General features: G+C 48.4%; 1 protein-coding gene across 2 annotated transcripts; it reads left to right on the top strand.

Moving 5' to 3' along the window:
• The first annotated feature begins 5213 nt into the window (after positions 1-5213).
• IFITM10 (interferon induced transmembrane protein 10) lies at positions 5214-26049 on the top strand. 2 transcript variants are annotated; one of them, XM_074954836.1, is made up of 5 exons: positions 5214-5533; positions 7734-7961; positions 12399-12570; positions 13929-14352; positions 25004-26049. In XM_074954836.1, exons 1-5 carry the CDS (start codon positions 5398-5400, stop codon positions 25151-25153), a joined length of 1110 nt encoding a protein of 369 aa, XP_074810937.1. In that variant the 5' UTR covers positions 5214-5397; the 3' UTR covers positions 25154-26049. The 2 variants fall into 2 exon arrangements, with proteins under 2 accessions (XP_074810937.1, XP_074810938.1); XM_074954837.1 differs by lacking the exons at positions 5214-5533; positions 12399-12570 and having other exon boundaries at positions 7214-7961; positions 25004-26043.

The following is a 26049-nucleotide window of genomic DNA, read 5'->3' as shown; positions in this document are numbered from 1 at the left end:
GTGAGAGGATTGGGAGTAACGTAGGGAGTGAAATCCTGACCTCCCTGAAGTCAATGGGAGTTTGGCCCCTGACTTTAATGGAGTCAGGATTTCCCCCAGGGAGCAGCAGGCAGTGAGAGCAGTAATGTGCCTGGGGGCATATAGGAGGCTAGTCACACTAGGGAGCATACACTTTTCCCCAGGACCAAGCCAACATTGAGCCTGCCATCTGGGGAGAGAAAAGGGCTGCCACTTAATTAGGATGTTCAGAGAGAATGGGGTGGAGATGATCTAAAAAGATTCCCATCACATCAGCCTGCTGAGTGCCACCCTTTTCCAGTCCATTGCACCCCTTGTGATGAGTTTGCTAACGTTGACTCAGGCTTTAATAACAACCTCTGCTGCTCAGACTGGGAGGGGTTTCGTTGGTGCATACTTAATGCTCACAATCATTACTGTTACTCAGACACCTGGAAGGGGCTGCCTGAGGCAGCTGTGACTGGTGCGAATGTAGTAACGCTAACATATGTGTCGATCTGCACAGCCCCAGGAGTGATAAATACGCTGTTCCCACCATGGCCTGCCGTCTGTGCATGCTCTTCGGCTGCAGCCTCCGATTAGAAGCTGAAGGCATCTGTTACAGCCTAAAGACCTAGCTAGGGAACAACAGTGTGTTCCCCAAAACCATCAAACACAAATCCTCAGCTGCCCTCCAGAGAGTCCTACTGGCAAACTGATCAAGTGCCCAGAGCTCTTTAAAGTTTGAAGTTAAATCCTTTCTCAGCTGAAGAATTTATCCCATACAGTGACTTAAACGTAGAACTTTTTTTAGATGTCCGTTAATTAGATTTGGTGGAAGGTAAAATCTCTAGCAGGGAATTGACTGCAAGGTTAGATTTTATTAAGGATCTATTTTTAACCCCTTCCAAAACAGGCAGAGTGCATTATATGAAGGAGCCATTACATTAGTTGCTGTTAAACATATAATGCCCTAGGACGTTTATACCTGAGGGAAGAATTTGATCCATAGTGTTGCCCTAAAAGACACATCTTAAGACAGGCTGGGGGGAGTGGTTTATTTGATGTAACACATTTGCAATGCAAAGATCGTGGCGCTTCTGAAATCAGTCTCTTTCCCTTGTTGTTTTACTTGTGTTTTTCAACCGGAGCTTGAAATGCTTTTTGACTTTATTTTTGGGGCAATCTGACGTGCTGTCAGAATTCCTGTCTCTAGATTTATTATAGAAAATTGAAATGAAAACGTCTTTTCTCCCCTTTACCGTGTTGCTGTTTTCTTTCAAGTGGTTTGGAATTGCCAAGGTGTAGTGAACATTTCACTTAGGTCAACAAAAACCCACTCTCCTGTTGGTAATAGCTTTAGATAAGCTATTACCAACAGGAGAGTGGGTTGGGGGGTGGGGGGGGAGAAAACCTGGATTTGTGCTGGAAATGGCCCACCTTGATTATCATACACATTCTAAGGAGAGTGATCACTTTAGATAAGCTGTTACGAGCAGGAGAGTGGGTTGGGGGGAGAGAAAACCTTTTGTAGTGATAAACACCCATTTTTTCATGGTCTGTGTGTATGAAAACATCTTCTGTATTTTCCACAGTATGCATCCGATGAAATGAGCTGTAGCTCACAAAAGCTTATGCTCAGATAAATTGGTTAGTCTCTAAGGTGCCCCAAGTACTCCTTTTCTTTTTGCGAGTACATTGTGTGTATGTTCAAAATATGTTCAGGTGGGCTTCTCCGGCTAGGCTCCCCATGCTGGGGGTTGATTGTCCCACTGGGGTCTTCAGGCGTGGCTGCCCTTTAAAGGTGCTCAGAGGCCCGCCTGGGCTTTGCTCTTCCCCTCTGACCTTCTAGTTCCACAGGTCAGATTGGGGGTGAGGAGTGGGGCAGAGGAAGCTGTGATAACTCCACTTGTGGCACTGCTATGAAATGTCAATCTGAGCAGATTGTGCAGAGCATCGCAATGAGCTCCTTACTCGCGTTCCTTACGTGAGTTCAAGCAGGAGTGAAATATTTAACACTGCTGACATTTATATTATCTTCACTGGGAATCTGAGGTAACACGCTTTTGAGATGCAGGGGCCAGTGCACATCTCAGACCTGTTGGTTCAGGCTCTCTGCAAACAGAGGCAGGCAGAACGGTGTCAGTTACAGAAGGTTTACCTCTCAGCCATTAGGGATAGAACCATACTGTCCTGAATTTTTAAATTATTAAAATGTTAGGTTAAGATTCTGTAGAACAATATGCTAACCTCCTATCGCTGAACCAATACAACCTAGCCCAGGGGTGGCCGAACTACGGCCATGGGGCCTCATCCGGCCCTTCAGATGTTTTAATCTGGCCCTTGAGAGCTCCAGCTGGGGAGCGGGGTTGGGGGCTTGCCCCACTCTGCGCGTGCCGTGACTCCATGCAGCTCCCAGAAGCAGTGGCATATCCATCCTCCGGCTCCTACATGTAGTGGCAGCCAGGGGGCTCCACATGCTGCCTCTGCAGCTCCCATTGGCCATGAACCGTGGCCAATGGGAGCTGTAGGGGCGGTGCCTGCAGATGGGGCAGCGTGTAGAGCTGCCTGGTCATGCCTCTGCGTAGGAGTCAAGGCGGGACGATATGCTGCTGCTTCCGGGAGCTGCTTGAGGTAAGCACCATCCAGAGCCTGCACCCCTAACCCCCTCCCACTCTCTGAACCCCTCGGTCCCAGCCCAGAGAACCCTCCTGTACCCCAAACCCCTCCTCCCCAGCCCCATCCCAGAGTCAGCACCCCCACACACACACCCCAACCCCCTGCCCCAGGCCAGAGCCCCCTCCTGCACCCTGAACGCCTCATTTCTGGCCCAACCCCAGAGCCCTCACCCCCTCCCACACCCCAACCCCCAAATTCATGAGCATTCATGGCCCGCCACACAATTTCCATACCCAGATGTGGCCCTCAAGCCAAAAAGTTTGCCCACCCCGACCTAGCCAAGTTAGAGCTCTGAAACCACCACAGTAGGCACCGTTCTGCTTGACATAATGCCTGCTTTAATTTACATCCGCTCCCCCTGACCATTATAACACTAACAGCTAGCTCTTAGCAGCAGTAGATCTCACGGTGCTTTGCAAAGGATGGCAGTGTGGTTATGTCCATTTTACAGATTGGGAAACTGAGGTGCAGAGTGGCGATGGGCCTAGCCAAGGTCACCCACCAGGCGAGTAGTAGAGCTGGGAACAGAACTGCCATAATCCATTTCTTGAGCCTCTCGGTCACATAACGGTCAAGAGGAAGGGAATGCCCAGGCACCCCGACTGTGTGGTCCTCAGGAAGAGGGGCAGTACAGCAAATATTACACAGGCAGTACACAATGAAGGAGCCACCTACCATAAGATAATCCTCTCGTGACCAGCTGTACCAGCGTTAGGACCTAATTGTGCTGGAGATATGTCATAAAGCAGACCCACACAGACACACACACCCCCAATGGCCACAGATCAGAGCCCAAGTTTATAATTCTGGCTCTATCAATGAAGCACTGTGTGCCTATAGATAAGTCACACACCAACGTCTTTGTGCCTCAGTTGAACGATGTATGAAATGGGGATGACACTAAAGGATTCAGATCTAGGAAGAGCACTATTCATTTTTTCAGCTTTATAGAAAATCCAACCTATGATCTAAGCCTCTTGCCTATATTATTACTTTTTGTATTATGGTGGTGCCTAGACACCCCAACGAAAAATGAAGCTCCTCTGTGCTTGGTGCTCATACAAACAAAATAAGAGTCAATCTCTGCCCTGAAGAGTTTATTATCTAAACAGCCATGACAGACAAAGGGAAGTATTATCCCCATTTTACAGATAAGGAATTGAGGTACAAAGAGATTAAGTGACTTGGCGAAGGTCACATAGGAAGGCTGTGTGCCTTAACCACAAAATCAACTTTTTCCCTAAATTAGCATCTATAGTATGAAAGGAGTCCCCATAAATACCTACCAAACACCCAATGCTCAGCCCAGGAAAAAAGATGTACTCAATTGCCAAATGTTTATTAATATAAATATGAGGGCAAGGTACCTGCCTCAAAGACCTTTTAAAGCCCTAAGCCTAAAAAGAGCTCCTCAGGTGAACTCATGCAGAACTGGGGCCAAAGCAGTTTCATTTTGAAGGAAAGATGGAAGCAAGTGACGGAAGTGATGTTAACATGCCTTATTGGGTCCATGGTTTCGTTTTGATCTTTCTCCTACTGGTCACCCTCTACTTAGTTAACATTAAGGGGAGAGCTAGGATTGCTAGGCCTTGCTGAAGAAAATAACTCACCTAAAAAGGGACTGTCTGGCGAGTACTTTAAGAATAGGCCCAAAATTTAGATTGAAAAAAAAAAGCGGAAACAAAACCTAATGTGACTAGAAATGGTTTCCTGATCTTTTAAGCCTTTGATGAGAGCTAAATTACAAAACTAGCTATAAGCAAGGTTGGAACTGATCCGTTGGGGATTAGTACAGGCACCAGAGCCTGCTTGCATGGATCTAGCTGCAGAATCTGGGCCTAAACTCATTTCAGAGTCTACATGGCGAGAAATGGAAAAAATTAAACACACAGTAAAGGAAATGGGGAATTAGATTTATTTTATTTTTATGGGGATTGGTTCTTGTTTTGGTTGGGTGGTTGGTTTTAATTATTTCTGGTGTAATTAGTGACAAAGGGAATGATGTTTGACTTTTGAAATGGGATTGTCAAGCTGGTGGAGCCCTTTGCTACAAAAGAGATTGTAAACGCTTTGAGGTAGGGACTGTCTGTTTGTACGGCGCTGAGCCTAATGCGGTCGTGGTCCTGGTCCTGGGACTCCAACGTAGTCCCACAACACAAATAAATAACAATAATTGATAAAAAGGATGAGCCAGTGAAAAACAACCTAGCCAAGCAGCACAGCTCCTCCTTTTCCCTTTTTTCTGCCCGGCTCATCTTTACCCCTAGATGCCAGAGTGTATATGAGCTAACAGGCTCCATTTGGTGGCCACTGGGTTTTTGCAGCTGTCCTCTGATCAGGCTGTTTATTCCAGGCAGCTAGGCCTGAAAACACAGGTTTTCCCCACAGCAATTTGCTCATTGTGCCACTAGGAGATGCTGTTTTCACTGCGGTAGCCTCCAGAGGCTGGCAGTAATTACTGCTCCCTGGCTGGTTGTACTGCTCTGAGTGCTTTCTCCATCCTCAGCAGCTAGTGGGATTTCCACTTCCTTCAGGGAAGTGGGAAAGGGCAGAGAAGGAAGGGGAAGAGAAACGCAAGACAGGAAAGGACGAGGGGGGCCACAGCTGGCTGAGGGAGAAGGGAAGGGGAGTCACAACAATGGCCTGATTTTCAAAGGTGCTCAGCTCCCACTGCCATCCCATTTTCAGCCCCTCTGAAAATCAGGCCATTAAAGTGACAGGATGGGGAGAGCAGAGGGGAGGGCTCACAAAGCTATAGGAGAGGAGAACAGGCCTGGCCTCGGATCACCTTGGAAGGGGCCAGAGGGCCGCTGCCTGTCTCACGCTTGCACGCCAGCCTGCCTTCCGGAGACAAGAGGTAAGAAGGAGATGGGGCCTGTTGCGGGAGGAGATGGGAAAGTTGTGCAGCCTGGTGCCCCCCCAGCAGAGGTTTTTGGATGTTTCCTCACCCCACTGGGGTGCTCCCAGTTGTAGTGTTGTGCCAGTGGCATGCTGAGCTCATGCTTTAAAACATGTGTGCAACTTGCATTGGGCCACAGCACCAAGGCAGCGGAGGAGGGTAGGGTTAGTGCAGTTTTGGTCTTGTAGAGGAGCCAGCCTTTAACAATCACTGCAGCCCATCACTGGGAGGCCCTGATCATTCCCATATTCATATCAAAACACCCTGAAATTCACCAGAATGCCCACACAATGTCTGATTCTCCAGTACTCTGCACCTCATTTACACCTGGGGCAAGGTTCTCTACCCTGCTGGCCAGGTGGCTCAGTGCCCACCACCACTCTCAACCTGTGTCCTGCACTGCAACATTATTTCATTAATTTCTGCAATGCAATTTTAACATTAACAACCTGCTTCATTTGCCCTTCCCCTGCCACCTCCCTCCACTTACTGCATTGTCTCTCCACAACTAAATTCATTTGACTTAGTTGATAACTTCATCTGTATTAAAATTTTCCACTTAACACAGAGGAGATAAACAGTACACACAACATGTACAGAACAGCAAATATGATACTCTAGCTCCAAGAGTCCAATTCTCCTCTTGTTGACCCTGCTGCAAAGCAGTGAATTACTAAATACTAAGCAACGAATCAGCTGAAGTCAATGCAATTACACCAGTGTAGAGCTCATGTAAATGAATGGAAGATCTGGCCCCATGGTCATGGAGGCAACACTCTCAGACACTCAGGCAGTATCTAGAAGACAATCTCTTACTTTTAGAAACTCTTTTTACTAAAAACAAATGATGAAGCACTTTTGTCTTGGGGTTAGTTGTTTTCTTTTTCCTCTGATTTTTTTATTTTTATTTTATTTTTAGGTTCCTTTGGGAGGGGAAGAGAAGTGGAATGCAGCTTAAAAGCTAGAGGACAGGAGAGAGATAGCATGGGAGAGGAGGCCTCACCCTTCCAAACGTCAAACAATATTATTGTTCAGCTTGCTTCGCATTCAGTAGGGAGAATTTCAAAGAGTGGGGCTAGGAAAGGGGCGCCATAGGATTGCTGCTGTTTCCTCCCCTGAAAAGTTGAGCAGTTCAGTCCTACATAACTCTCTTGGGCAGAGTTATGAAGGACTGAACTGGTCAAGTTTTCAGGGGAGGAAACACAGCAGTGGCTTCAGTGGGCTTTGGCTCAGGCCTTGTTTACAGGACACACAGCATCGTTGAAAAGCTGCCACCTCTGGCGTGGGATGGTGGCAGCCAGCTGGTGCTAGTGTACTATACAATAGTGACTAGGGTGATTTTTTTGGCCAGGAATCTAGAGCCAATGAGCAGACGTATGTGGTGCTGTGGTACCTAGGCAGAGCAGATAGGACCTTGGTTTTTAAAGTCTCATCTAAAAGAGCCACATGTATGTAGTAAACTCCATTGGACCCCATTCTTAGGTGCACACTGGCAGCATAAAGGGACCTTACAGGGGATGGAAAGAGCCCTCTGAGAATACCCACTGTGCGGCGGGGGGGGGCGCCTGGCATCAGAGTTTTGCTGCTGTCCCACTCCCAGCTCTTAGTGTGGAGGGCAGGGAAGGGGAATGGCCAAGGTGCACTACCCTCTCCGGCTATTCTCTGCTTCTCAAACACCACAGAAGGCCCTGGGAAGCAGCGGTGTAAGTCAAGCAACCCTGAGGCTGCTCTGACTTACGCTGGTGGCCAGGTAGGCCCCAGAATAACCCTAGAGGACCGAGTGTGTGAATACAGCGTAAAGCCGCCCATGCCCCTTCTCCTCCAGCCCTGCCTTAAGCACAGGGACAGGGTAACTGAGAATCAGGCCTATGGAGTCGATGGGAGGCATGAGTTGATGCTGCTGGCAATTGGACCTGTGGTTCCAGAGAGCCTATAGAGCTTTATGCATCTTCTGGCACAATGGCACATTAGGGACTCTTGTAAAATGTGAACGTTCAGTTCCATAGCAATAAGCAATAGATTGTTGAAGGAAACCTAACTCTCTGAGGGAAACATGCAGGCCTTTATATTAGTGCAAGGAGGAAATGAGAGCTGCAGCAGTGACAGAAGAGGAGATTGCAGCTCAGGGGCTGCCATGACTCAGACTCTGCTCCCATAGTTTGTGACGGCATCCACACCTGCTTCGGAACGGAAATACGGCCTGATATTCCATGGCTGCTGTTCGCTGCTTTCTCCTTGTGTGGCTTTCCACATAAATCTCAGAGCATAGGTCAGCTGTCAACTTTATGCAAAAGAAAACCAGGGAGGTGGATAGCAAAGGAATGGAGTCAGATCTGGACAGGCGGTGTCACCCCACTCCTCTGCACACCTTCCCAGCCACACCCAGGTAAACATTCTCTCTTGCTGTTGTCGTAAACAGTCGTGCCATAATGATCCCCTAAGTAGGCTTTCCCAGGCCATGGGACTGAGTCCCCCTGGTGGGGCCTGAATTTCTTGCCTTACTTTTTTGTTAGAATCTGGAAAATAAGAAAATGCAAATGGCTACCTGAGGAATATTTTTTGTCAGATACGAACATACGTATGTATGTACGTACGTGTGTGTGTCTCTGTGTGTGTGTGTTCCAGCTGCAGCTGGTTTCTCGTGCACCCAGTTAGGGCTGCAGGGATCAGGGATTCCCTGGCAGTCACTCCTCCCTGCTAGTGGGGACTGGCCCTGAGGGCAGGGAGACTCTCTCCTCATCTGCCCTCAATGCTTCTCCCACAGGTGCCCACCCAGCCACCAGGGGCAGGCGAAAGCAGTAGTCTCCAAGCCTTGCCCGCAGGCAGCACTGTGGTGAGGAGCTCAAGGGGGAATGGAGGCTATCTCCTTGAGCCTCTTCCTCCCCTGCCACAGCCTGTAGCCACCTGAGCCCCGGGGAGATTGACAGGTCACTGTCCAATCATAGTCTGGCTCAGTCCAGTCTGGATAATCTCTGCAACCACAAACAAGCTCCAGCGTCCCTCTGGAGTGCGCCAGGGTAACGCTGAGCTGCTGTAGCTACGTGCACTTCAGAATTCTCCTTCCTCATCAACAGCTGCTCTGTATGAACGTTGTCTCCAGCGCACGGGAACACTGGGCCTAATCTCCTTTGCTGTGATCACACCTGATAGTGCAACACCTGAGAAGCCCTGCCTGGAGGGGCACTAACTCATTGCCTGCCAGGCAGCATAAGGGTTCAGGCTGTCTGATGAAGGGGTGGTAGCTGTGGTTGTGGAGCGTGGGCGGCTCGCACCCCTGTCTTGCAGACCTCAGCCCTTTCTCCATCTAGGCTTTTCACAGAAATAAACCGGTTTCCTTGATTTACCTTCAACGTCACATCAGACTCGCTTCCTTGGGGGAACCAGCCTCGGCTTCTAACAGTATCCAGCTATGGCCCAGAATATGGGATAACGCAAACAGACCATGATATTTAGACAGGAGATCCTGTCATGTCTCCCTAGCTGTGCTCTTTCCTCTTCTTTCCTTTTATTCTTCCTATTCATTAGGTTTTCTTCTCCATCTCAGGTTTTAATTCAGTAGTTCTCAGTGCCCGTATTTCCGTTAGTTGATTATTTTTGATTAAAGGCCCATCTTTCTCTCCCTCGCTTTCTAACATGTTTGGATCTGGCCTCTCTTCCCCAGTCCATTTTTCACCTTCTGTGTTTTTTTTCTTTCCACCTATTCTCCTTTCTCGGTGCCAGCCTCTTCCCCTCTCCCTCAGCCCCCACACTTTTGAGTCTCTCCTCTCAACTTCTAAAGCAGTCTTGTTGGTCCTGTCTCTGCACCAGTCCCCTCTCCACAGCACTATCATTTCTCTCCAGTTTTCTTGCCTCACCTACTTACTTGTTCCTCAGAACAAGTTCCAGGTTTCACAGGATGAGTTGGTGATGGAGTAATTTTTGCTGTGTTGCACTCCAAATGCAGGTGAACTGATGGCCCTGTCTGTATAGAAACATAAGGACTACGTCACCAGATCAGAGCAGTGTTTCATCTAGTCTAGCACCCTGCCTCCAACAACTGCAAGTACCAGCTGCTTCAGAGCAAGGTGCAAATAATGCTATAAAGGACAATTATGAAATGGGAAGTTTCATTTTAAGCCTTGCCAATTTATATCCCGTATAATTTTTCCCCATCTAACGTGTCTGTAGATGTTCTCATTAGCCATATAAATGTCTAATCCTTTTATGAATCCTGCCTCAATAACATCTTGTGGCAGTGAGTTCCGCAGTTCAATTGTACATAATATGAAAAAGTATTTCCTTTGATCAATTTATTCTGTATACTTTTAAACTATCCTAGTCTTTCCAGTATTTTCTCCTACTGAAGTCTCCCCATATGGCAAATAATTTTCCTTGCCTGTATTTCGTCCCCTTCTATTTATACTTTTTGAGATGGATTGACCAGAATTGAGCACAGTATTCAAAATGAGGACATCCCACTCATGTATATAATGGCACTATAATATTGTTGCCCTTGGCCCAGTATTTGGGACTTTGCAGGTGGTTTTCTATTAGGGGGAGAAATTGATGATAGGACTCGGGTATCGATGGAGCAATCCTGTTTATTTACAAAGAGTGTGCACAAAAGTCCTGTTCCCCTGAATACAGAAGGAGCAACCCCCAATTCACATGGCTTAGCTCTGACCTGCCTAGTGCCTTGGGTGATTCCACCCCTAATAGTCTGCAGTAGTTTTTAGTACATAAAGCGGCTTGATTGCTCCTTCTGTTGAGAGTACTTGGCACACCCATTGGCTTTAATGAGGTCTGTGATTGCCTTTGGATCTAAGGCTATGGCTATACTAGAGAGCTTACTGAGCTGCAGCTGTACCTCTGCAGTTCTGCCACTATAAGGTCTCCCGTGTAGCCACTCTATGCCGATGGGAGAGAGTTCTCCTGCCAGCATAATTAAACCACCCCCAACAAGCAGCAGTAGCTATGTCGGTGGGAGAGCGTCTCCTGTTGATGTGGCACTGTCTACACCAGTGCTTTTGTTGGTGAAACTTATGTTGGTCAGGGGAGTGTTTTTTCCACACACACACCCCCCCGATCGGCAAGAGTTTGGCCGATAAAAGTGTTGGTGTAGACAGAGCCTGAGACTCACATGGTGGCAGCCATTAGCACCTTTCAACATAACAATAGCTTGAATATTATTTTTCACTCCTTTCCTTATACATCACAACATTTTGTTTCCACTCTACGTTGAGCAGAGGTTTTGATTCAACTGTCCAGTTACCCGCAGGTATTTTTCCAGGTGTCACGTTAATTTAGAACCCAGCAATGTGTATGAGTACTTCAGAGTATCCCTTTCTATGTACAGAGTTTCCCTTTCTATGTACATTACGTTGCATTGAGAGACAAGGTGGGTGAGGGAATATTTGACCAACTTCTGTCAGGGAAAGAGAAGCTTTTGAGCTTACACGGAGCACTTCTTCAGACCTGAAAAATCATGGGACCAACATAGTTACAACATCGCAAAGTACATGACATTGGTCAATAGTGGTAATCATCTGCCCATTTTCCTCGCTTTCTAGGTCTCAAGTACCTTCTCTCGTCTTGACTTACCTAAATAATTGCGTGTCACTGCAATATTTTCCCACCTTATTGTTCATTCCCTTTCCCACATCATAAATGATAATATTAAAGGCACAAATCCTTACATGGAAAATTGTGGCTCCCTGCTGTTAATTTTTCACCATTTTGAAAATAGACTATTCTTTCTCTTTGTTTTCTCTCTGTTAGCCATTATGTTATCCTCAGGAGAACTTTACCTCAGAAGCCGTGCTGGTGAACCACTCTCATAACCTATGACAGGTTTCAGAGTAGCAGCCGTGTTAGTCTGTATCCGCAAAAAGAAAAGGAGGACTTGTGGCACCTTAGAGACTAACAAATTTATTTGAGCATAAGCTTTTGTGAGCTACAGCTCATTTATATACACAGAGAATATGAAACAATGGGTGTTACCATACACACTGTTTCATGTTCTCTATGTATATAAATCTCCCCACTGTATTTTCCACTGAATGCATCCGATGAAGTGAGCTGTAGCTCACGAAAGCTTATGCTCAAATAAATTTGTTAGTCTCTAAGGTGCCACAAGTCCTCCTTTTCTTTTCTCATAACCTAGCCACTCATGTGTCTTACAGTCCTTTCTTTAATTATCATTTCAACACAAGCATCCCCTCGTTTTTACTGCTTTCCCTACCCTACCCAGTGCCACAAATTGGAGCCACCAGCCTTCCAGCCAAAGAAGACCGGATGCAATCTGTCTTCATCATGATCCACCACTGCAGGGGGCCGTTAGTGGCCTTGTTGGGCACCACCTTTAGGTTTGTCCCCTCTGGGACAATCTGAAAATTGTTTCCTTGCTGCATTGGCCACCCCACAAAGTGAGGTCGTTAGGTTGTGAAGTTGGGTGAGCTGGGTTGTTTCAATGTAGCTTTTGGGTTAGGTAGAAAGCAGAGATGGGAACCGTTTAATTGAACCCCTGCCAAAAACAGGGATGCGCAGAAAACCAGACCCAGATCCCAACCCTTCCTGGCTTTTCCCACCCTTAATGACGTCCATCCATCTCATCCTCTCTGCAGCTGAGCGTACTGTTTCCTGTGTGCTTCCAGCCGCTGTTGGCCTGGGGGTGCTTCTCTCTTGTTTTGATTGTGTGTGCATGTGTCTCTCCCTGCATGCAGAATCTCTCCATTCCCCGTGACTGGAGCGCAAAAGCCGCTGAACACCCTCCCCGCATTAGACTTGTGCTCCCAGCGTTTGGTTGACCAGACAGCCCTGTACGGCGTGTATATGTTTGGTCTAGGTTACCAAGGCCTCGGCAGCGACTCCATAGTTAAGGCTGCATTGAAATCTCTCCTTCGGTATCTCGATGGGGGTTGTGGATGGCATCTGTCTGAGGTGATCTTCCCAGCGAGCGCGGGCACCAATGCCCACGCCCTTGAGCCATGCACCTGGGAGATGTGCCTTCCTGGCAGGTAGGTGCAAGGAAACGTGAACCAGAAGGTCATGCTCCTGGGCCGGGAGGGAAAAGAGCATCGGTGACTGAGATTACGTGGTGCTCTCCTGCCCAAAGGCTGTAATGAGCATGTGCGCCTTGAACTGTTTGTTTCAGGGGGACGCTAGTTGACCTCTTTCCTCCCCAGCCCCCCCCCACTGTCCACCCCCTGCTTCCCCTCCTTCACCAACTCCAGTTATTAAGAAAGAAGAGCCGGAGGCAGTCCTGAGCCAGAGATGCAGCAACTCCCTGCGTTCCTCCTTGTGAGTATCCCTCGCTCTCTCCTCTTGCGCCTTTCCCAAGGAGACGGATGGATGGACAGGCGGGTGGCTAGAGGCAGATGGTTCCTGCTAATTACACAGCTAATGGGGTGGGGAGCAGCAGACAGCCTCTTCCCAGCCCACCCTCTGTCCTCGCCCGTTCTTCCGCCTCTCGCCTCGGGGTTGGCCAAGCAGGAAAAACTGCTGACAGACGAAAGGAAATGGGAAATTCAGTTACATCAGGAATCCCAGGGAGATGAGGACTCAGCAAAAAAAAAGAAAGAGAGAGAAAAGCAGAGAGAGAAGCTCTGCTGCGGCTGAACGGCCAGCTGGATTGACAATCATTTAACCTCCCCCCAGCAACCAGCTTCGATCCTGGAATGGGACAGAGAGCAGCAGGGCCCGGATAGATGGATGGATGGACGGACAGGGCTGGGAGGGAGGGAAACGCTGGAACGGCATCTGTTTGGAAACTCTCTTCGGAACCTCCCCTCCCCTTTCTTCGGACGTGTTGTTCTTTCTTTCTTTCTTTTCTTTCTTATAAAGAGACGAAAGCAGCCACTGTCTCCCATTCCAGCTGATGGGGGGGAGTTTGGGGGCCAAGTGAGGCAAGAGCCACATACGTTATTGCTGGGGGTTTTGGCGGCGATAATGTAGGACAGTGGGAGCAGAGGAAGAGGGTGACAGATGTCAGAAGCTCCTCGACCTCTCCGGCTATTCTGCAAGGGGGGGAGACGGAGCATGCTGCAGGAGCTGGGACACCCAGCTGCATGGAGAGCAGGGACTATTCCACTGCTGCATTCATTACAGACTGCTCAGTGTGCAGGAGAATGCTCCTTTGTGGTACACGAGTGTAAATACTACTCTCTGTCTCCTCCCCCTCCTCTACCCTGCCCTCCTCCCTCCCCTCCACCTACTCCCTCTCTCTTCTCCCCAATCTCTCCTCTATCCCTCTGTCTCTCCTCTCTCTCTCTTCTCCCTCTCCTCCATTTCGCCCCCTCTGTCTCCTCCGTCCCCCCCTGCTTTATTCCATCCCCGTCATTCACCGTCTCCCCTCCCCACCCCCAATCTTTCACAGGGGATTTCACTTTGCCAGGATACAATCTGGTAAATTTGCAACAGCCACCACGGAGAGAACACAGGAACCCCCGTTGGGCCCACCGTGTCCCTTTGACGGAGCATTCTGGATTCAGAGACCCCCCCAGCAGGGTTGCTTTGCTGGCATTCCCAAGCCCCCCGCCATCCCGCAAGCTTCACCTGCCCTATCTCCCTCTTCTGCTGTTTGCTTCATGGAGAACAAGAGCTGCAAAGGGGACAGCCTGCGGCCAGCTGTCCAGTGCAAACACTCTGTCGAGAAGAAGACAATGACTAACCCTACGACGGTGATTGAGATCTACCCAGACACCACCGAGGTGAACGATTACTATCTCTGGTCCATCTTCAACTTTGTATACCTCAACTTCTGCTGTCTCGGCTTCATCGCCTTGGCCTATTCTTTGAAAGTAAGTACTGATTGCAAGCCACCCTGTGGGGAACGCACTGAGCCAGAGCCATAGCTGGGGTAAATCGGTGTCGTGGCTGTTGAAGTCAGCAGAGCAATGCCAGTTTACCCCTGCGGAGGATCGGGCCCTGTCATGTTAATACGCATTGTCAGGGGAGATCTTGGGAATGGAAATGTTGTTTTGTGCGTGGTGTGGGTATCCATGGCACTCAGATACCAAGGTAATGGGCACCACAGAAGAACTGAGATAGAGAGATGAGAGGAATCAGTGACAATGGCTCTGAATTGGCTTTTATTGTGACTGGAGATTGACAATTCTCACTCATCTGGGGGTTGGTTATAGCGTAATTCTGAGAATTAGAAACAGTTGAATTTTCTAACAGGAGGACAAACAACTTCCTCCCCAGGTAGCCAGAATCCCTCAGCATCTGGAGACCTGCGTGGGGCAACCCCCATCGCCATAGGAGAGGGCTTCAACTGGTGCTGGGGAATCCTGAATGCATAGGCTACTGAGGGCTCCCAGGTGTATGATGATGATAAGCACTTTACATCCTCCCCGTACTTTACAAATCAAACTTAATTCAGCCTGGCAATGTTTCTGCGGGGGGGTAAGGGGGAGATAGTATTCTCCCCATCTTGCAGACAGGAACACTGTGGCGACTTGGTGATGGTCCCAGAAGAAGTCCATGTGAGAGCTTGGAATAGACTCCTGGAAATCCTGGCTGGCAGTCCTGTGTTCAGCGCACTAAAGCCTCTCACATCAGTCTGGTACCAGCATGCTGAGGCTCTACGTAAGGTGGTTTAGCTAAAGGCACTAGGCCAGATCCTCAAATGGTGTAAATCAGTGACTCCACTGACTGCGGTGGAGCTCTGGTGACTTATGCTAAGTCAAAGATCTGGCCCAATACTGGAAAAGGAAGTCAGTCTTTTAAGAAGTCCTTAGGGGCCTGATTAAATCTGGACTCAGTGGGAGTCCTTCCGTTGATTTCAGCAGACTTTGGATCAGGTCCTTAGTGAGTGCTTTCTGGAGTATGGGGATAGTGAGGGCTCCAAAGAGAAGGAGGGAAAAAGAGCAACTGTGCAAACTGGAGGACCTGAGAGACTGATGGGACTGGCTTTAAGCACAAACACACCAAGCAGCCACTTGTGTCCCAGCTCTTTTTGTGTCTCCCCCCATCCCATCCTCTACAAGTTCTGCCACTCAGAGCACGGCCCCACCTCCTCTTCTAGCAGTGGGATCAGAAAGTCATGAAACAACTTGTTTCCTTCCTTGGCTCTGGCTAAAGCAGCAGTGAGGAAAGCAGCTCATGGCCTGATTCTCCCCAGGGTCCCCTAAATCATAAGGCCAGCCTTGGAGACCTGCCAGGAATGTGAAAATAAGGTCTGCTAACTAAGGTGAGGGAAGACCGTGGAGGGCTTCATAAGGGAGGAATGGAAATAGATGCATGAATGAACTGGGAGCCAGCATGTAGTGTGTGCAGCTCATGGAGAATGGGACCTGTGTAGTTCAAGGGTGTCCAGCCTGTATCCTGCTCTCTGTTTTCTGGATCACCCTCGAAATGGAGTCAGTCTGATTCTAAGAGGCCAGTTGCCCCTGTCTGCTACTCTTCTCTGAGGGCTCCAGACCTCTGCGTGTCTGTAAGGTAACACTCTCATAAGGTAACGCTATCCTTTGAGTCCATGAAACCTTCCGTAATTATTCCCTGTAACTGCCGATCAGAACAGACCAGCTGGGCTGCAGGATTTCATTGCTGGTGAACTGAGCCAGCAAGCAGTATCCAATCATCTGTCAAGGAAGAGAGGGTCTGAGGGTTTGGAGGGGTTTTTTTGTTGTTGTTGTTTTTCATAAAAGCAATTAGATAATTATATATGTAAATGAGACCAAGCCCCAGGCTCCTGGGTGGCCCTGAATGTGTCATCGTTTGGGTTGCCTCAGGGACAGGAATCTAGTGGATGTGTTTTGGCAGGCAGCATTTACAGGAAGGCCAGTGTACAGAGGGATTTCATCACAGAAACAGATCAATTAACCCCATCTAACTCCAGTGACTGTGATTTCCACAAGAAAACAAGGAGGCTGTTTCTGAACCAGCCAGGCCCTGGGGCTCTGTTATAGCAGAGGTAGTGTGGCCTAGACCACTGAGCACAGGGACTCTGATTGCCACTCACTGGGTGACCTTGGGAAGTCCCTTACCTTCTCTATGCCTCAGTTTCCCCATCCACGAAATGGGGATGAGAATGCTCACTCACCTTCCTTGCAGGGGTGTCAGGAGGCTTAACTCACTGCTGTTTGTGAAGTGCATTGAATGTAAAGGACTATGCAAGTGCTGAGCATTACCATTGCCAGGGCTGTCCCAAGGACATTTAGGGCCACTGCCAACATCAAGGATGGTATGGAAGGCTCGCTTACCACATAACACTCCGTGGGATGGGCATACCAGCATAGGGCAAGAAATAGGCTTTTCCCCTCTCCCCTGCCCCCCCCCATGTGTTCATTAGCTTAAATTTGCTTTAATAACATGGATGCTTCTCCCCAACAAGGGAAACATTGGTGGGGCGGGGAGGAGTGACTAAGAGAATTAGGCTGAACTCAGGAAAAGGAAAATATAAGCTGAAGATCAGGAGACGGCACTCTCTATTGGAATCCATGGTCTATCAGTCTGTGGAACAGTCTCCTGCTGGAAGTGGGGTAATCCCCATCACTTAAGAAATATACAACTAAACTGAACCAGACAGTAGTGAATTAGCTGTAGGGCACAGTCCTGCTCCGGCAGGGGATGGACTAGACCAGGGTTTCTCAACCTTTTTGATACCAAGAACCAGCTTGCTGCCTTCCTAAACTGTGTCAGGGAGATCTTGGAGACTGGCGCCAGTCCATGGACCAGTCATTGAGAAACACTGGACTAGATGACCCAACAGGTCTTTCCTATCTCTGCTAGCTTCAGTTCTTTGGCAGAATAAAAACGGCAAACATAACGTTCCTCAGAGATACAGGACAGAGTCAGGGAATGGCAAGGAGAGAGTGACCACGATATTTCAGGCCATGATGGGGAGGACAGCATACGAGAGAAAATGGGGGAATATCTGGATATAGCAAAAGAACTCCCCTAGGAAAGGCCTGTAGAATGGAAGAGAAAATGTGTTCATTTCTGTCGTCTTAACCATCCTATAGAATTTAATAGAGAATTATATCCCTGCTGTGGAATTATTTTGAGTGTGTGTGTGTGTGTGTGTGTGTACGCACGAGTGCGTAAAAGACCTACACTCTTTATTAGTTGCTGTAGGATGTTAGTCATTTCTACAGAGCCCTATTGGTTTCATCTCTATCTCTGTTACATTTTGTAGGGCTTTCCCATAAGGTAAGAAAAGACTGGAATGAGGAAAATATCTGGGAAAAATGTCCTGTTAGTTAGACCTTCTTCTTGTCCCCTGAAACAAAGTTTAGCAACGCAGATTTAGGCCCCAGTCCTTCAAGGAGCACCATGCTGAGTAGAGACCCAGTGGAGTCAATGAGGCTGCGGGACCAGGGCTGCTATTATGAATAAAACCAAGGTGTTTCTTCATTGGGAACCGCAGCTGTGTGATTTCCTGGCTAGGATGCAGCCAATGCACTAAAGGCTTTAGGGTCCCCAGATTTTGTTCTTTAAACTTACTTCAAATAGTGTAAACATTTTTAAAACCCTAAGAAACATTGTTTTAAATAACAAAAATGCAGCGTCCCATTGGCTTCATTAAGACTACTTGTCCTGAAAGCTAAGCCCATGTTTAAGTACCTTGATGAATCAGGGCCTTTAGTGTGCTTTAATATTGCCTTTAAAAATGTTTCGAAAATAATACACTCACTTCTGATCTTTCTTTGTCTTCATGCCTCCCAGGGTGCATGTGGAGAGAGAGCTCTATAGATCTCTCGCTGTGTGTAGATTGTTAGACTGCAATAGCAACAAAATGTGTATTGGTCCCTGCACCAAAGAGCTTACATTTTCAGTCAGAGAAACGTACCAAGTGGGGAGGGGGCACGGGCTACAACGTACAAGCCAAGTATTTGATAAAAGCTTTGTATCTGCACACCTGGTCTTTACTTATACCCCCTCCTTCTAACCCATAGGGGGCCAGATCCTCAGCTGGTGTACTTCGGTCTAGCTTTGTTGACCGCAATGAAGCTGCACCAGTTTACACCAGCTGAGGATTTGGCCTCAGCACTCCTTGGTCTGTAGGATCAGCGAGATGGAAAGGGAAACCTGTGCCTCGCTGTGAATGGACGTGTGTGTTTGGAGGAGGGTGGAGGGAATGATTAGACATGGGTGCAGAGAGATTTGAAAGCCCATGTCAGCACTAGCGTTAGTACAAGTCCAGCACCGATGCCAACACCACCTGATAAACTTGGCGAGGAAGACGAGTTTTGTTTTGTTTTTTCAAAAGCAAATTTTGTGGCCTTGACTTTTGCCCAGGATATTCAGCTTGCTTCCCCCCTCTCTCCTATTTCCCAGCTCTAAGCACTAATAAATGATGCATCAGCACTTACTGTTAAGAGATCAATCACCAGCAGTTTTATCACAAGAGACCTTTGGGGAAAGCCAAATCCTTCAATGTACCAATTACACAAAAAGGCAGTAGATCAGGGAGGCCGGGATCACAGTCCATTTTTATTCTAGAAGTCTAATTTCAGGATGCATATATGGACATCAGGAAAATGAGGAACCTAGACTCCTTTCTGTGTCAACCCGTAGTTCCAGGGTTTTACTGATTTAAAAAAATATCTTCCCATGTGTGTGTTCCATCAGGTGATCCTATGCTACCGCCAAAAGATGCATCACACCGAGCATGTGGGAGCTACAGGGCATCTGAGATCCTTGCATTTATATAGCCTGTTTTCCATTTTAAATGAACATAAGTTCTGCATATGAGTAATGTATGTGTTGGAGCCATATTGATTGTACCTTTTACTGCTCCAACTCTACTAATGGCAGTTTAAAGTGGAAAGGCAAATGAATAGAACAACAGTGGTGCAGCAACACCTGTGTCTGACAAAGAGCTTACTTTGTGGAGCCTCTTTCCTTCCCAGTGGAGATCAGGTCTTAGTGCACATCTAAGCATAGGGAGGCAGTGAGGTGTAGTGAGTAGGTACAAGGCTGGGAATCAGGAAACCTAGGTCTTATTCCTGGCTCTGCCCCGGTGGGTGATTTGGGGCACTTCCTTTCTCTGTCTCCCCTCCCACATTTTGTCAGTCTTGTCTATTTAGAGCGTAAGCAGCTGGGGATGGGGGTGTGACTGTTGCGTCTTTGCATTTGAGGGAAAGGCATTAGAATGGCCGAAGAGGTCTAGCTCCTGGGATTCTGTGGAATGAGGGAGGTTGCAGCTCCTGAGTTCTCAGGCAGGTGTATGGAAGTACCGACTCCAGGAGAAAAGACATCAGCCTCTCTTATTCTCTTAGAACAGTGTTTCTCAACCTTTTTGACACCAGGGACCGGCTTGCTGCCTGCCTAAACGGTGTCAGGGAGATCTCAGGGACCAGTGCCTGCCGGTCCCGAAGATCTCAGGGATTGGTCGTTGAGAAAAACTGTCTTAGAAGACCAACAGCTTTCAGGAATTAAAATTAAATCCAGCTGCTTCCCAAGCAGTACCGTGACAGAGTGAGCCAATGAGACAAGATCCTAGTGTTAGTCCATGAGGAAAGTCTGTACCAGAAGTGCTCATGAGCTGGAAGTCTTACAACCAATTTGTAGAGCAATCCAAGACTCTCCCTCCTTTCCTACATGGGAAGTTATTTGTGTGCAGAGAAGCAGAAATTGATGTACTATATGGAGGAGATGGGTCTACAGGCCCCCCAGCCAGTGCACACAGCCTAGATGCAACCAGCAGCAGGTTGGATAGCAAAGCCCAAGCAGCATTAGATACAGTCATATCAGAATTATTATTATTAAAATGCATGTATCTGCATGATATGCTAACACAGTACTTGACAGCCGTACAATGTGACTTGTCCCCTGCTCCTGAGGATCTGAGGGGGACAAGGCCTGGCCTAAAATCAGGGAAGGGAGTTTGTGGAGAGAGTGTTGCTGAGGAAACCAAGGCAGGAAAGATCCCTGGAAGAAAGGGAGTGTCAAAAGGAGAAGATAGTGGACACTAAGCAAAGAAGTAGACAAGAGACTTCCAAGTCCAGAACACATGAAGGTGCAAAGCCTGAGTGCAAGAAAGAGACAAAGGGGAGAGATGAGGAGAGAGGATTGGGAGGCACATAGGAGAAAGTTGGGCAGTAGGAGAAAATGAGATCAGAGATATTGGAGCTTGGAGCTGATGAACTATGAGACAGGAAGCCAGGAACAGGAGTGGAAGAGGACAGATGGTGATGTGGTCAGAACAGCAGAAGAGGAAAATGATTAGTGCTGGCATTCTGGATATGCTGAAGGGAGAGAGGTGAGCAGCTGCCTGGGAAGGCGGTGACAACTGTCCGGGGGGAAGTTGGCCAAGGCAGGTACAAGTTCCATTAGTGGAGCTGAAGAGGAGAACCTGGATCTGGTGAAGTTAAAGTGCAAGACTGGATTTAACAAAAGGCTGGCTATGGAGGTGTGGGGAGGAAGGAGAGAGAAACGTAGGAATTGACATATTGGATCAGATCTAAGGCCCATCTAGTGCAGTATCCCATCTCTAACAGTGCTAGCCACCAGATGCTTCAAAGGAAGGAATAGGGACCTCGCAGCAGGTAGATGTGGGATAATCTGCCCCCCACATTAGGTCTTATCCGAATCTCCAATAATTAGAGGTTGGTTTAAGGCCTGTGGTAGAATCCCTTCTAGAATTGCTGTTATCATTCATAAAGTGACATGGAGAAGGGATGGACTTGTGATTAGGGAACTGGATGGGAACAAAAGAGCTCTGACTTTAATTCCTGTCTCTACCCCCAGCCTTCCTATGTGGTCTTGGGCAAGTCACTTAGCATCTCTGTGCCTCCGAGATGCTGTTCTTCTGCCTTCCAGAGGGGTTGTGAGGATACAAGCTTTAATGTTTGTGGAGCACTGAAATATCATCATAGTAATGGTCATGTGAGTATTGAGAGAGACAGTGGTGAGGCTGGGATACAAGGAGGCTGGGCAACTCCTTACTGGTGACAGAGAAGGGAAGGGGAGGAAATGTCCATCTACTCTTAGAGAGCCTGACTTTGATGTGCTGCCAGGGGCCATGGCCAAGTGGGCATTGGAGATGTGAGCCCAGACAGAAGAGGAGAGGCCAGGACAGAAAGCTGTAGGAAGCTTAATCAGACTATAAACAATTTGGGGCAGAGACTGTCTTTTCATTATATGTGAATATAGTGCCCATCCCAGTGGGGCCCTGACTGTTGGTTGGAGCCTCTCGGCTTTACCATAATATAAATGATAATGAATAACAATGAATCGTTTGAATAGAGGTGCTAGCTGATGCCACAAGAGCATATGGGAAAAGAGGAGGGGACCAAGGACAGAACCCTGAAGGAGTCCAACAGACAGAGGGAGAGGGGAGGATGAGGTGCCAACAAAGGGGAGGCCAAAGCAGCCATCAAAGAAGTCAGAAGAGAACTTGGGGAGAAAGCAGAAGGCAAAAGAAAGCTCAGATATTTCGAAGGCGGGAGCGAGCTCAAGCAAAGTATGGCTAGAGAAGACTCCCTGTGAATTTGCTCGGAGAAGGTAGGTCATATTATGCCACCCCTCAAGACATTTTTGGTGGAGCAGAGAGGGCACAAGCCAGAGTGGAGAGAGCAAGATCATGGGGCACGCTGGCGGAGTTTTCAGGAGAAGGTGGACATTAGAGAAGCAGCTGGGACTGTAGAATCAATAGTACTCTGGGGGAAGGAGACAGAGGGGAGAGTGTGATAAGGGAGGGAATCAGAGACGTAACCAGGGTGAAGAGGACTAGATGGGGACAGGAGGACAGGCTGTGATCAAAGGCACACTGAGGGTTAGACATCAGAGTCAGAAACAAGGGTGAAGGAGGAGAGTGTGGGACGGGTGGTGGAAGGGTTGGGGAAGGTGGCAGAAGAGAGTCCTTGATGGATATTCTCACTCGGAACACATGTGCAAGCTGGTAAGATCCGGGGCTGAGGATGAAGTGGAGGAGGGAAGGTGCTGGGAAGAGGGGTCCAGGAGGGCGTTCCTGGTACAGGGGAGTGTGAGGAGAGGGGCTGGGAGCACAGAAATTGACAAGGGAGAAGAAGCAGATCTTGTGAGCTGGGAGGAGGGCAGAGGTGGAAGAAGAGCTGTAATCTGTGCAGTCATGGGACTCTTTGTGAAAGTGCTCAGCGGTGCAAGAACTGGAGTGGAAGGAGCGAAAGCAGGGAAGAGCCAAGGGTGGGGAAGAGAGGAAAGGGCAGCTCTGGGTGAGGGGGGAGATGGGAGCTGAATGAAGGAGAGAAGTTAGAAGGTGAGGCAGGGGGGAGGGAAGGGCAGGAAGAAAAGGAGGAAAGAAAAAATGGGGAAAGGGAGGGGAGGGAGAGGAGACTAGTGGGAAGCATCTGAATGGGGATAGGGGGGTGAAGAGGAAGGAGACAGAGGCCTGGAGAGAAATAGAGAAGAATGGTGAGGGGAGGCCAGTAGGAGGGAGGTGGAGGAGCACAAGTGTCCCTGGAAGAGTTTGTCTCAAGCAATGAATACTTGTCCCCTCTCCCCTTTGGCCTCTCAGGAATGTAGCTCTGCCTGGGACCTTCCTTGAATGATTTTCATTCTGGTGAGCGGGGCTGACCCCGTGGGATACTGCCCAGCTCCCTTCATAATGGGGAGATCCCTGCTGGCAGCTTTGCCAACAGATTAGGATTGTCTCCGTGGCGGGCTCTGGTGCTCACTACATGGTGTTTTGGGGCTTGATTCCCACACCTACTCCCTTCTGCCCAAGATAATGAAACCTGTATTCTTAACCTGCACAATTCTCCCTCCCCAGACCTCAGGTGTGCAGCGACTAGGGCTTGTCTGCCTTAAGCCCCACACCCTGATTTTGCATAGGGCCCTGCACTGAAAAGGAGGAGCTTTCTTGTGCTTACTGTGCTCTGCACGGAGAGCAACAGGCCCCATGAGAGAGTGGCTCACTTCCCAGCTCTGGCTGCACCGTTCTCCATCTGGCTGCTGCTGTTCTCAGTTGTTGCTGCTGGGTGTGGGCGACAGTCCGGTCGTGGCACTGGACGCTCTCCAGGTCTAGATGCACCATGGGGGGTGGGGGAGTAAGGTACAGAAACTTACCATACATGTGCCACGTGTTTGACTGACCGCCGCGGTAGGTTCTCGCATGCACCCTTATGTCAGCGAAAGACTCCTTCCCAGAAGCCCGGGGAAGCGTTATAAAAGCAGGGAGTGCGTTCGCAAAGGACCCTCCCCTCCAGGGCAACAGAGTGGAAGCGTCCACATATTAGAATGCATGGGACGTTACTCCAAGGTCTGGAATGAGCTTCAGGCCTCCGTGAGCTGGAATCACACAGCAATTTGCTGGGACTGAGGAGGCCGTTACCGCCTTGTGTCCAGTGAGTCGTGTCAAGCTCCCAGGACAGCGTCGGGTTGTAAGTGCTGCAAGCGTTACAGAGCAAATCACTGAAAAATGACTTAAATCAATCCTGGTATATTTTTGGAAAACTCTTGGTCGATAAAGGCATTAGATTCTTTCTAGGTAGGACTGTGGTGCAGGCTCAGGGGTTTATGTGGCTTGCCAGCGACATCTGGTGTTCAGACAGGAGCACCGTAACCGTGTTCACATTTCTGAGAGCAAATTTAGGGTCTGCCGGAAACAGCAGGCACTGGAGGCTGAAATCCTCCATCCACAGAACAGGTGCAACAAGGACAGCGTTCCCATGCTGCCCCGCTCTGACCACCTCTGGGAGTGAAGAGGTAAATCTCCAGGCCCATTCTGTCCCTATCCTGTTTGCTGAGACTGCCGGCCAGGGTCTAATCAGTGTCAATTGTGGTGGTGGTTTTGTGGTGCGGACACGCATCTGCTACAAACTGGACTGAGAGCACCAGCATATTATAAACTACTGACCAGCTGCTGGGCGATAACACCATTCGGTCACTATCAGCGTGGACTGTTGTCAAACTCAGGAGTGTACAAGGTCATTACCAATCTTCAGAGCCATCCTGTCCTCCCCCAACATGGACATGTTTAAAGTCACGACCTCTGAAATAGGGTGCACATCAGACCATGACATTACAGCTGAAAACTGCCAGTTGTAGCCTTGGTAGGTGTAAACTGCAGAGGACCTGCCAAAGGAGAGCGTTAACCCAGCCATATTAATAGGCTGTAGGATTGTGCATGGCTTTTAACTGCAGTGGGAGCCAATGCCAGATTTCACACTCCCAGCTTCTGAATGCAGTAGAAAGCACATTCACAACGGAACAAGTGCCAGCGTTCCCACTCTAAAGGCAGTGGGACCCGAACCTCAGCACATCAGTGTTGGGATTCACACTCCCACCTTCGGAATACAATAGGAAGCATGCACTAGTGCTAGAATTCACCCTATAGTGCACCCAGGATCCATACCTGAATGCACGATAGTGCCAGGAATTACACTCAAGCTCTGAATGCAGTAGAAACAGGTACAAAGTGTCCACATGCACTAACCCCTGTTTATATCACTTTTAAGCTGGTTAGTTTGCTTGTCTTTTTTTCTTATATATATATGTCTCTCCAAATTCTTTTTGTCTCAGGTCCGGGATAAGAAACTCCTCAATGACCTGAACGGAGCTGTCGAAGATGCCAAGACAGCCCGGCTTTTTAACATCACCAGCTCGGCACTCGCCACTTTCTGCATCATCCTCGTCTTCATCTTCCTGCGCTACCCGCTCACTGACTATTAGAGCAAGGCCAGCAGCCGCTGCCGAAATGCCTCAGTGCCAGAAGTGTCCACCGAATTTCCTCCAGCAAGGATATGAAACAACAATCCATCTTGATTGCAAAAAAATAAATACAAAATAGACCCCACCGAGCAACCCCCACCCCTCCAACCCTGACTGGTATTTGAACTTCTGTAGAAAAAGAAATTACTTTTACATTTTTTACAGAAAAATATTTATTTTCATGATAAACAAAAGTATGTGATAACATGCAAAGCTTAGAACTAACCACAACCTGAGCCAATAGCTGCGTAGCTAGACACGGCAATCACGGTGGCGGCCGAGGAGTCAGAGAGAACGTTGTGTCATCGACGAGCCGCTGATGAAAGTTACATAAGCAGCCCAAGCGCTGAGCTGTGTTTTAGATGGAAAACAGCAAATAGCCCTATTGGGAGAGGTGAACTGCAGATCTACCAGGAAGCATGTGCACTGATTTAGAGCTCAAGAGAGGGAGGAAAAATGCCTGCTTCTGCGAGATAAAACTGAGGAGTAATGCAGGGCAGATTCAGGACATATCAAATGTGTTCAGGCTGCTACCACGTCCTCTCTCTCTCTCTCTCTCTTTTCCCCTTCCCCTCACTCCCATGGATATTTTGTTCTTTTCCTCTTTTTATACATTTTTTTTCATTGAATTTCATTTGAAGGCCAGAATAGCTTACCATTCCCCGTCCCCAGAGAGCTTTATCCTTGGGAGTTCATAGTGGAGAATCCTGAAGCCTCCCGATAAACCCCAAAGATTTAAAACAAAACAAAACTCCTCCATGGAATCTCCTGCAAATGCTGAGAACGTAGGCAACCTTTGGAGAACTTGCATATATCCTGTATACCGACTCCTACCGTATTTCTGTAAACTTTCAATA

The sequence above is a fragment of the Natator depressus genome, chromosome 6 (assembly GCF_965152275.1).
Source record: "Natator depressus isolate rNatDep1 chromosome 6, rNatDep2.hap1, whole genome shotgun sequence".
NCBI classification, from domain to species: domain Eukaryota; kingdom Metazoa; phylum Chordata; order Testudines; family Cheloniidae; genus Natator; species Natator depressus.
This window is presented reverse-complemented; position numbering and strand designations above follow the sequence as displayed.